The 12,729-nt window shown below is 38.7% G+C and overlaps 1 protein-coding gene across 1 annotated transcript in view; it reads left to right on the plus strand.

Moving 5' to 3' along the window:
* RASEF (RAS and EF-hand domain containing) overlaps positions 1–4,678 on the plus strand; it is a 45,672-nt gene extending 40,994 nt beyond the window's left edge. The window contains exon 18 of the mRNA XM_065045919.1: positions 2,168–4,678. Within this exon, the coding sequence (XP_064901991.1) occupies positions 2,168–2,189 (22 nt within the window). The 3' untranslated portion in view covers positions 2,190–4,678. The remainder of the gene's footprint in view (positions 1–2,167) is intronic.
* Positions 4,679–12,729: the final 8,051 nt, after the last annotated feature.

Below are 12,729 nucleotides of genomic sequence, written 5' to 3' on the forward strand. Positions count from 1 at the left end.
TCTTTTTTATCATGTTTTGTCCAGAACTGCACACGGTGCTCCAGGTGAGGCTGCACGAGTGCAGAGCAGAGTGGGACAATCACCTCACTCACCTGGCTGGCAATGCTGTGCTTGATGCACCCCAGGACATGGGTGGCCCTCTTGGCTGCCAAGGCACACTGTTGGCTCATGTTCAACTTGCTGTCAACCAGAATCTTCAGATCCCTCTCTGCAGAGCTTTTTTCTAGCATCTCATCCCCCAGTCTGTATGTACAGCCAGGGTTGCTGTGTCCCAGGTGCAAAATCCGGCACTTGCTTTTATTGAACATAATGTGGTTGGTGGTTGACCAGTTCTCTAATTTGTCCAGATCCCTCTGCAAGGCCTCTCTGCCCTTGAGAGTGTTGACAGCTCCCCCAATTTTGTGTCATCAGCAAACTTACTAAGCAATCCCTCACGTCCTGAGTCTAAGTAATTTATAAAGACATTGAAGAGTACTGGCCCTAAGATGGATCTCTGCAGAACCCCACTAGTGACTGGTCACCAGCCCGACATAACCCCATTCGCTAGAACCATTTGAGTCCAGCCCATCAGCCAATTGCTCATCTACTGCATTGTGTGTTTATCCAGCTGTGCGCTGGACATCTTGTCCAGGAGGATACTGTGAGAGACAGTATCAGAAGTTTTACTGAAATCCAAACAGATCACATCAACAGGCTTCCCTTGGTCAACTAGATGGGTAACATTGTTGTAGAACAAAATTAAGTTTGACAAGCAAGACTTTCCCCTCATGAACCTGTGCTAGTTGGGAACAACGAGTACGTTGTCATCCAGATGTTTTTCAACAACTCCCAGAACAATCTTCTTCACGATTTTGCCAGGAACAGAAGTGAGGCTGGTGGGCCAGTAGTTGCTGGGGTCATCTCTGTTGCCCTACTTGTAGACTGGGACAACATTTGCAAGCCTGCAGTCAATTGGGACCACTCCGGATTCCCAAGAGTGTTGAAAAATCATGGAGAGAGGTCTCTCTATGGCATCTGCCAGCTCTTTAAGCACCCTGGGGTGAATCCTATCAGGTCCCATTGACTTGTAGGGTTTTAGCTGGAGTAGCAAATCCTGCACAAGTTCCAGATCGATTGAGAGTTTATTGTTCTCACAGCCATGGTTTTCTAGCCCAGGGTTGTGGGGTCCCCCAAGTCCATCATTGGTGTTGAACTGAGGCAAAGAAAGCGTTAAACATCTCAGCTTTGTCTATATCCCTGTTGATAAGGTGACCATGCTCATCAAGTAATGGGCCAATGTTATTTCTAGGTTGCCTTTTGCTATTAATGTATTTAAAAAACCCTTTTTTATTGTCCTTTGGAGTACTGGCCACTTAATTCTAATTGAGCTTTGGCATGGTGTATTTCCTCCCTACAACAACCAGCATCATTGTGTGAGAGGTAGTCCTAGTCTTCTAAGTTCACATGTGGCTTTACTAGTGATTGGATCTGGAGCTAAAGTGTGAGTGTGTGTTCCTTTCTGCCACAGAGCAATAAGACCTGGAAGAATGGGGTGGGGATGAGGTCTATGTCACCACCAAAATGCTCTTTTCAAAGCCTGAATTCCCTTATTTTACAACACAAAGCTAGTAAGTAAGACAATAGATTTAATTTTCATATTATTTTTCCTCTTTAGGTATTTCTCCCCCTTATTTCTGTAACTTATTTTTCCCATGGCTGTAGAAGTAGCAAGAATTAAAACATAGTTTTGCTTTCTTTAAAATTTGCACAATTAAAAAATTATTGTTGAAACTGAAACATTTATCCATATTGCATATTGCTACTATCAGCATATAACCAGAAAAATTTTATAGTCTGAACTTCTTTCTGGTACTATTGTCTGTGGTGAATTCCAGTTCATAAGCTAGTGCTGTAATCTAAGGAAAATGAGATGTGCAACAACAGAAGTTGTTCTTAATGCAACTAAAAATACTAGCCTGGTAGTTATCTGTTTACACTTTTCTGTTACCGTGTGCAAATAATCACTGACTTTGCTAAGAACTTGCTACTGTTTTGTTTTTGCAAACTTTTTTTTTTTTTTTAATCTTGTTTAACAGTAGGGAAAAAATCAAAGACAAAATCAAAGATAGAATCCTTAAAAGAATGGAGAAAATTCTCCTATGACTTGCTTATTTTTTCTGCTCCTCAGGTCCAGCTGTTCATTTCCGTGAGGAAATATCTTAAAGTATTTGCACCAGAATAAAAGCACCATGGAAGCACTTAAGATACAGAAAAACAGAAAAAAGCACCAAAGCTGCTATCTTCAGAGCAAAATACTGACTGCCTCATGGCGCTTTTTAATTTTTTTTTTTCCCCTGAAAGTAACTTTCAGCTTTAGTCTTTATAATTTCCTGTAGAGTGTTTCCTTTTGTAGTTCTTAGGGAGTTGTCTGTTCATGTCACAAACATATATTTACAGAGGTAACTGTTACTGGAGTTGTCAGAGAAAATCCAGGCATTTTGCAGTAAATTGATGAGAAAAATTCCCTCTATCAACTGAATAAGTGAAAGTGCCTGAGATTTTGATTGATTTCACTGAACAAACTCACTTAACCTCTCTATACCAAATAGATGCACATTCTAAGATAAAAAAATGGAGCAAATTAACTGTGTGAAAGATGTCAAACTAAAACCAGGCCTGTGAGAGCAGATGATGCTATATTTAAAACCATGTGTGTAAGTGATGCAAACAAAAATAGAAGTATCTATTCACCGAAATGTTTTAGCTAAATATAATCTAAACCCTGAACTGTGAATTGTAGTAACAGTTTGTGAAGTGGTTGGTGTTTTCTAGAATATTTCTGCTACTCTTTATTTTACCCAAAAAAGAAGACATTGTTGTGGCACTATCAGATTTGTAACAATATACTTGCCTGTAACTAGAGTTGTAGGCCACAAACATCTTAATTGAAACATACACAATCCTTGTCAGTTCCGTAACTTCCCATTCTTAACCATTATCTTTCATCAAACTGGTGGAAAAAGAATAAAGCTGTATAGGTGAAATAAATTCTAGTCTAAGAGATTTCAGCAAACACATGAAAATACATACACTTTTTCCGTATTTATTTGCAAGTTATTGGAAATAACCAAACGTGGAGACATCTGTTTAGTATTTAGTTCATAACAGAGAGAAAAGGTCGCTAGTGACAGGAGAGAGTTTTGCTGCACTCATCTGGAGCACTGTAATCCTGAGTTAAACAAACACTGGAACATGTTCTTCTAGTCAGAACACAATTGCATGTGAAACCAAAAGGTACTGACAAACTGAAAGGTTGTAAAGGTGGCATGAACAAGCTGGGCTTTATTTTTCAGTATTAATCTGATTCAAAAGAAAATTTTTTTGAAGGTAGCTACAGAAGACAAATTTGCATCATGTAAAAACACATTATGGATCCAGGACTGACTTCAATCTGTTAAGCCTGGGCATGTGCTGTGATCACGTTCTCCATTCACATCATGTTTGTTTCCTTTCCTCCTTGCTTTGCACATTCATCTTGTTTTTCAACAGAAAGGAAATGGGAGGGAGGTCCAGAAGAAGCTCCCCTGGAGTATCCAAAGGGCATCTGAGGTGCATGCTGTTTAGATACAGTCTGAGAATTTGGAAAAGGAAATGGTCTGTTTTACATAAATGCCCCATCTAGTAATTTCGTAATCTCCTTGGGTCAGAGACTGACTTTTAGTGTCCTGATAGTGCCAAACATCAGCCTAGGTAATGCCTTAATACACACAATGACACTGTAAATATTAATCTTTGAACAGACTACTCCTTTTCCTAATTTGTAGCTGTCCTTGAGTGGCAATAGCTTTCTTTATTGGGAGGAAATGCTAGTTTAAGGAGGTTAAATCTGAGAAATGAGCAGTAATTTCATAAAGCAACCATCTCATACTCCAGAACTTACATTTGAAAAGCAATGGTTAAGTTCCTCAAGAATGATTACACTAGGAAACACTAAGGTTGCATTAAGCCTTTCCAAACCCCTGTACCACTGATAAACCTGCTCTAGTTAGACATTTATGTTGTTAGCCTCAGTACTTTGATTACAGTGTTACAACTGACTGCGAAGTCTAGCTGGACGTTTATGTCTGTAGGATTCAGATGTTCTCCACCAGCTTGCTTCACACAGAGATGAAAACCAGGATTTTCACTGAAGTGGTTTACTATGATGTTTCAGTTTGTTATAACATTACTCCACTTAGCTGGTATTTATGCTGGTGAAAAAAAAAGAGGTTTAAAGTTTTGCATCAAGAAACTACATCAAAGTGTATAATTTACAACACTTTTCGTAATATGGACAAAATCCCATTAGAGTTAACAACTATAAGTTAAACAAAAAAACATTGGAAATTCAAAACTGTAGTATTAAGGTCTATCAAACAACTTGTCTACCACAAAATACAGATTTTGAAAAAAAAAAACCCTTTGAATTTTTAACAAACCTAATAGTACTCATTTGCTCCTACTGGAATGACAGGCAATTCTGCATATGTGCAATTTATGGAATTATGGCAATGATGTACATTTATGATTTATGCTGTTTTTTTAAATTGAAATGTCTGGCACTGTTTATTGTGAAAATCCCCAGTAGTGTAAACACTGGCACATACATTAAACATTTCCTAGATAAATTAGACCAATTTGTTCATTGGACTACTTGTCATGCAATATAGATTTCTTGTTCACAGTTATTACTTTTCTGAGTTATTTGTTGTGCAGTATTTGAATGCAACAAAAAAAGTTTTGCTGATTTTTTTTTATTTATTCTATTTCTTGATACTTATCAAATTTATTATTTATTTATTATATTTTTACATTCAAGTACTTTGTTCATTCATATGATATTTTAAGGCTATGATCAACTAAGATGTCACTCTCATAAAATTCTACCATAGTTCAATGATACCTTCCTGTGTAACCTCATCTAGATGTTCCTGCTCCGGCAGGGGGATTGGACTAGATGATCTTTCGAGGTCCCTTCCAATCCCTGACATTCTATTCATTCTGCGATTCTGTGAATGATACCCACCTCGTCACTGTGTACCTTGAAAGCAAAGAAACCTTTTGCCGGAAATACCCTTTCTTCCAATTGCGTGTTCTGTGTAGTCACTAGAGGGCAGCAATGTCCAATGTAAAACTCGTTATTCTGACTACTGACTACTCAGGTTAGGCTCCTGTTGCAAAAATAAAACCCCCACATTAGAAATACTTACTGTCAAAAAGTAGGTTAGTATAGCAGAACATTCGTGGTATATTAGTTAAATTCAATACTGTACTCAGTAAAACAGCCTCTCTGAGTGGTTTATTGCTTGCTTGTGAACATTTCCCCAAGGCAAATCTCCGTATTCAAAAAACTTACCTCCTCGCTCTATTCCTGTAGCACATTTCTTTTGCTGTACATTGATTTGGCTGCTCTCACGCTGCAGTTAGTGGTGCAGCAGAAATGGCTGTGGCTGTGGGTGCCAGCTGCTGTCTTGCAAAAATGCTTGGATGATTTTCATTCTTTGATTGCTTTCATTTGTCTTTTAGGTTATTATTATTATGAAAACAAATTGCTGTAGGATAGTTTTCTGTAGTGAAATGTAATGTATGGTCTTTGAATGGCAGAAAAAAACAAAACAAAACAAACCCCAAAACATTCCAGCTCCTCTGACTGACAGTGTTGCACAGAACGATGAATGTGCGGTATGTCTTGTACCATGGAGTACCTTGTGGGCTGAAGAGGTTATTTCTTTTAAAAGTCCATTTACACAGGTTTCTTGGTAGAAATTTGTTAATTTTGAATAAGTAAATAATTAAAATATAAAAAATAGAAGGCCTTCACTTTGGGAGTATCCTGATCAGAATTTTTGGTTGTAGAGTGGCATGCATCAATTGGTAATTAACTCAAGTTAACTAAAACAATTGCAAATGTTAGGACTGGCTAGTCCCAAGGTATTTATTCATTGCCCCATTTGATCAACGCAGCAAATGTTTGTTCTTTACCCTTCTGATCAGCCTAGGGTAATGAACAAATGTTTGTAGTTGGAAACAAATCATCTCCATGCTAATGTTACCATTTGCCATGGAAAACACTTGCAAACATGGGAAAAACTACTCATTAAGTGAGGAAATTAATGTTCATGAGAGGGAATTGGCTCAGGTGGCTGGGGAGAGATAGGGAGAGAAAGCATGAAGTAGGTAAATGGAGGACTTGAGAGAGTGCTTTATGTGGGCAGCCTGTGACTGCACCTATTTTTGAGAGGATGTCAGGGTAGGCTGCTAAGTGTGCTTTTCTGCATCACCGGGTGAATTGCATAAAGAAGAGTAAAATGTCATGCTTAGCCAGCCTCTCTGCAGTGTTCTGCCTTGCCCTGCTCTGGGTTTTGGTGCTGACTCGCACTCCCACATGCCATGCAGGAAGCACGGCACTGTCCGTGAGACTTGTCTGCACTGCTATATATAAACTCACACTGTTTTACATAAGCTTTTTTTTTTTTTTTTTTAACAGAAGATGTCAAGATCAGTTGGTCACATCTACTGTCTGGAAGCGCCCCAGCCCTGGCATCATCCATCTCCTTGATGGACTGTTGGTGGCTGTGGCTGCTGAGGGGTTAGTACCTAGTAATCCTTTACAGTTGACCTGGGGAGCAAATGCCCCAACGCCCTATATACACGGGCATAAATTTCACTGCCTAAAAGGTAATCCAGGAAGCAGGGTCTAATCCCAACTGGTAGCTGAGTATGAGTTGTGTTAAAGCCTGAGCAAAGCCTCCTTGGAGCCCCGGATGAGTCTGTAAGATGGTAGGTCCTGAAGCTACTGAGAGAGATGGTGTTTCCAGAGACAAAAGGGGCTGAGAACTGTTATTTCTCCTTTGTCTGAATGTGTGAAAAGAAAAATAAACTGTAAGCAACTAAGGACTTTAAAAAAGTTTCATACATAGATAGTTTTGATTTCTGGCTCATGTTCTGTTGTGTTTTTGGAGGAGGTTGTAGGAAATAATTAATTCTTTTCAGTCCATACCATGTTTATCTGTTCTGGAGTTTTGATGTTAAATGGCTTTTTTTTTTTTGGTGCTTATATTCATATATATGTATCTGTATCTATACACACGCAACCATTCTTCCAAAATGAGTTGCTTAGGAGGTTTCAAAAGCTGTGTTTCTATTATTGTTTTTGTGTTGCTTCAGTAACTCTGGAGCATTTATCCATGTAATAGCATGGTATTCTGCTTCGCTGGTTATATAGACCTCATGCTTCAATACCTTCATTTGATAGGATTCAGATGAAATGCTGCTTAGTATATTTTGTGTTTAAAAGCTTACTTATGGCAAATAAGAAAAGCAAACATTTAAAAAGACATAATCAGTTTGACTTCAGTGGCTAATTAGGTTTCAACATATACGTTAAAATGTATGTCTGAACAACTTTTTTGTAATTGATGTAAATGTTGCTGTGTGTTGCAGAACTGAAATATGAATTATTGGCAAATACAGTTTTTAAATGAAGAGATCTTAATTCCTTGTGTAAATAAAAAATCCTAATTGGCAGTGTATTTTAGGGATTGATTATGAAAGCTGTTTCAGGTAGGCAATTATCTATGTGACCTTAACAGAGTCTTCACAAGATGATAGTGGAACAAGCATTACAGGGCATGCACAATGCTGATCAAGATTAACATAAAAGAGCAGGCTTAATCATTATATTACCAGTTCTGCAAAATAATTAATCTCACTGAGTTGAATTGGCTGTCGTAGCAGATGAGTGAAACTCCATCAGATAAAAGTTAATCCAGGAGTGGTAGATATAGAACATTAGTCTTCACATCTCAGCAAACTCAGTAGTCATATAGATCTCCAGTCACTTTCTTGCAGCTGCAGTTCAACAGTTACTTTCAGCATGCCCCAGGGACAGATAAAGGTTGTTCTGGAACAGATAAGAAAAAAGATTTTTGAAACTGAAATTCTTACCATCTGTGCCTTCTCATATGTCGCTGACATTCCAGCTCAAGATGCTGGTATTAGTAATTCCATGAGTATGACAAAGGAGAAGGGTTGCCTTTCAAATGAGTTCCAAACATATGAAGCCTAACAGCTTAAACTCCTGGAGTTCAATCCAAGCTTGAAAGCAACTGACTGCACCTGGGGAAGGCATTTGGGCCACTCACTTCTCATGGACTATTTGTGACTGCTGGAGTCAGTAAGATCTATTAGAAAATGTCTACAGGCTTGTTACAATCACTTATCTTACCCCTTCAAAATTTAGCAAATAAGAGACTAGTATTATCTAGGAGGGTCTCTCCCTGGCAAGCAAGTGACTGTCAGTTAGAGAGGCTACCAGGAGAAACATGACAAAACAAGGTTATTATACTGTCTTCAGAATACTCTCCAGAGTCCAGCCTGTAAGATGTAGGCGTCTGTCAAAGATGGCTCTAAATCTAGATTGAAGATTTGCTTCATCCTTTTTTAAGTAGCAGGAAATGTTGACATCAGATGCCTGCTATTCCATTTTTACTGGTTATCTTTGGACCACAGTTTCAAGGATACTTCTTTTTGTGGTTCAGGAACTTCTCCACAAGACATGCAGAATCCACTTGAGCTGTGGATATAAATCTGTTGCCTAATTAGCATGACAGGTAAACCACCTCTGACCTCAGAGGAAGAACTTTAAACACTTGGAAAAGAGAACTTCCAGTTCTGTCAAGTAACTCCAGAGACAGATGATTTTTCCTTGTTCGGTCTTGCAGATTTTATTTTTAAGTGTGTGCAACAAGGTAAAGCTAATCTGACCCTTTGAAAGTTGCTGCAAGACAGCTTTAAGTGGAACGTTGACAGTCTAGACTCCACGTATAATTTACTTTTATCTGACCATTTTTTTGGTTGCCCTCTCCTCCCTTGTCCTGTACAGATTCAGTACAGAACTACACTTCTGAGTGCAGAATGGAGTGTGACCACTTTCTGTATTGTAAAATTAAAGTTTATTCTGAGAAATTCTTAGGCTGTGCACTTGAGATAATCTTTGTCCAAGCTGTTTTACCTGTTGTCTGGGTAAATCAGGTGTTGATGAGGCCAAGTTCACAACAACCAAATTAATCAAACAGCTTCTCGAGCTAGGAGTTTCTTAATTACAGCATGATCGTCTTCCCTGAGAGACAGCTGAATCCCCAGCAGTGAGGAGAAGCATGTGTGTTCTGGAGCTGGTTTCTACTATCTACTGGTGTCATAGATGAGTGATTTAGGGTCCTGCTTGCCACAGAGCAGTGTTTAGATCATTTAAAGACATGTGTGACTTAACAAAGTTTGATGGCAAGGTTCACTCTATTACTTACTGCATTGAGGAAATATGCTAGGCAGAACAGGGTGAAAGTTGTTTTAGAGTGATTTCTATGGGAATAGGAGATGTTAAAGGGTAGAGAGAAGCCCTCCTGTTGAGTCATAAGGTTCAGAATGGATGCCATTGCTTTCTAGACTCCTCAGAGGGAAGCCTAGGTGTGGCTGGATCCAAAGTTAGCCCCACACTTGATCAATGGTTTAAGTTTAAAGAGACATAGAAGGGGAAACAGGTAAGTGATTATGTGCATTCATGGTCAAAGGGTTATATTTGCACACCCAATTCTTTATATTGCTTGGCTAGGTTTTCAAAGTTTCGTTATTTTGCATCTCAACCCGCTTACCACCCCTCCAGGGGCCTGGTGTTATGTTGCTCTGAAATCTGGATCCCACATCTCTCAAAGCAAGCTCTCAGGCATTGAAATTCATGGGTGGCGAATATGGATCCTAGGTCTCTTGAAGCAAACTCTCACGCATCAGAGTTCACAAAAGTAAATAATTTAATAGAGTAGTACAGCAGCAGGGTTAGCTTGAGCTGGGTGCCTTTGCAGAGGTCCCAGACAAGAATAGAAATCCCTGGGTCTTTATACCCTTACAGGCTACTTACCCACCCCTCACATCACGATTCAGTCCAGTAGTAATGTTTGATTCTGGGGTCTTTTCACTTCTCATTGGATCCTTTTCACTGATCTCAGATGGGCCTTTGTTTTGTTGAGCCATATATATTTTTTACAGTTCATAACCTCGAAGGTGTGGTTTTGTCTGAATGAATCCCATTTCTTCCCAGCAAAGTGCAGAACAGGCCTCATCCTGCAGATGTCCAGAATCACTTCATGTTAGCCTTGAAGACATAATGTTCTCCCCAGTCAACTCAATTCTACCCAGAAAAGTGCAAGCCAGGCCCTGTCCCACAGATATTCACTGTAGCCACTTTTGCTTACATTAAGTAGATGCAAGTTTGGTAAATATGAGCAGAACTTTACAGTATACAGCTTAAGATTTTCGGAAATACAGTTTACTAAGTAACACGAAGCAAACAGTATGTCAAAAATGACACAACCTTATAATTCTAAATGATTCATTCTATTTCGTAACCATTTACTTAAGCTAAATGATTCATATGAAACTTACATTGGGCTCATCAGTGATCTGTGAGTAGTAAAAATATCATTGCCATACAGCCAGATCGTCCAGCAGAGCGAGCTCAAAGTAGGTTCACTCTGGCTGTCAAATTTAGAGAATGAAGTGGCTGGCTCATAGTCAAATTGCATACAGGGGGAAAGGTCTGCATAAGGCTCCTTGCACCCATCTTTTATTGGTGTTGGTGTGCTGTTGTGTTTCCCTGTAGGTTTCCTAAAAGGATCTCTTGGCCTGACTGCAGCTCAGGCCTTTACCTCCTTCAGGCCCTGGACCAAACTGCTGCTGGTTTGGCTGGCAGGGAGGGGTTGAGTGCATCCACCATGATTGAAAGTATGTAAAATGTAAAATGGAGGATCATGAGGTCTAAAAAAATTTCCCCCAAATAAATTCTTCAGAATAGTAACCTCTACTCAATGGTGAACGCCATCTGTCTAGAAAAAAAAAAATAATTGGTTAAGACTTGACAGAATGCAAGTATATGTTGTGGTCCATTTAGGCTAACCAGAGCAGTGGTTTGGGTTTTGTAGTTTGAATAATTTGGCTAATCATTTATCTTCCCTTGTTTCAGGGGATCAGGGCAATACAAAAGGGACAAAGCACATGCAACACTAGTGTGTTCACTTTTCAGCCTTGGATTTATGTTATGCGAGAAGATGTTCTTACATTCTATTGCTTGTGTTGTTAACATAAGTAACTAGAGATATGGTGTTACTTGAATCGCTAGTGCGTTTAAGTTGGGAACCAGGGACATGCTGGTATCTGAAGTTCCTGTGATTGACCCTTGACTCTTGCATTAGAGTATAACATTTCTGGGAAAACTCTCATAGAAGATAGAATAGTTGAGTGTACACTTGGTCCGCTCATCCTAGACGGTATAGCTCCCTGTGACAGAAGACTTAGTGCTGTTTTGGTTCTACCGAAAGATACTGCAAAATGGATGGTATTATCCCTGGTAAATAAAAGTGTATTTTTCACTATAGTTTCATGCCAACAAGTAACAGTCTGCCAAGGTGCCTGTTTGAGATGATTCAGAAATGTCAAGGAAAGCTGGACGTTTCAAAGAATTAATATACAAATCTCACTTAAAGTTTGAACAAAATAAAATAAATTTCTCTGTTTTCCAAATGTTTTTATGGAAATCTATATGTGTTTATCAAGATAGCAAATGTAACTTTTTGTTTGTTCGTCCTCTGCAAAATGCAAGTCATGAAGTGGCTAGTAGTGCTACATAAATCATCTGACTTAAACAGGTGGTTTCACAAAATTTTTTCTCCATTGACCTCTTTCTAGGAAATGGTTGATCTGTTTCTGCTGGTACATTTAAATAAATTTAATATAGCCTTAAGCAGAGAGAAGCATGAAAATTTCACTCTTGACTAGCAAAATTTGCAGAAGTTATAAGCAATGGGTAGAATTATAACAAACCTAATGCAACATTCATTTTTCTTGCAACACAAATGAAAGTAAATGTCAGTAGAACTGAAGTGCAAGTTGTTGTAGAGGGAAAGAAGAACATATATCAAAATCATCGCTTCTATAAATGGTGAAAAATATGTAAAATCATAATTGTGTGACCTGTTACTGCATTGATATCCAACATGAAGTACACAAATGGCTTTTACAGAACTATTTGATAGTTTTCTGAAATCATTTCCATTCAAATTGCTGTGGATACAGATCTTACAATTTGATGGGAAGGACTGTTCTGCATGTTGATTTTTTGAGGACTACCCAAAGTCATGTAGGCTCTGATGACATGAGTGTGTGCTCTCATGCTGAGTGTGTGAGAGTCAGAGTACATAGACCTTGTTAAACTAGTAAGATATGTGAGGACAGTTGAAACAGTGAGAATTATGGCAGAACAAATCAAGGCAGAAAAGATGAACTTCCAAAAATATAGTAAAAGTTCAAAGGGCAAAGAAATATCTGGTCATGCAAATATTTAATCAGGAAATGCAAGTGTGTAGGCAGAAAATACCTAGGAGCTGTGGTTCTGATTGCCATTTATTTGGGAAAATCTGGATGCTAGGCCATTTTGTTTTGTTTTGTTTGTCTGTTTGTTTTTGTTTCTTTTTTGAGTCCTCCTTGAACTCTTTTATGCAGAATATGAGGACTCCAACCACTCCTCCATGTTTTCCAAGGGTCTGATAAGGTCTGATAACTTGGGTTGTGATAACCTGCTTCAATGACCTTAACTTAGTGGCACACATGCAGGCTATCTGTACAGTGAACTTTTTTTATTTTCCTTTTCCTGGGCATGCACTA

Source organism: Columba livia, chromosome Z (assembly GCF_036013475.1).
Source record: "Columba livia isolate bColLiv1 breed racing homer chromosome Z, bColLiv1.pat.W.v2, whole genome shotgun sequence".
Lineage (NCBI taxonomy): Eukaryota > Metazoa > Chordata > Aves > Columbiformes > Columbidae > Columba > Columba livia.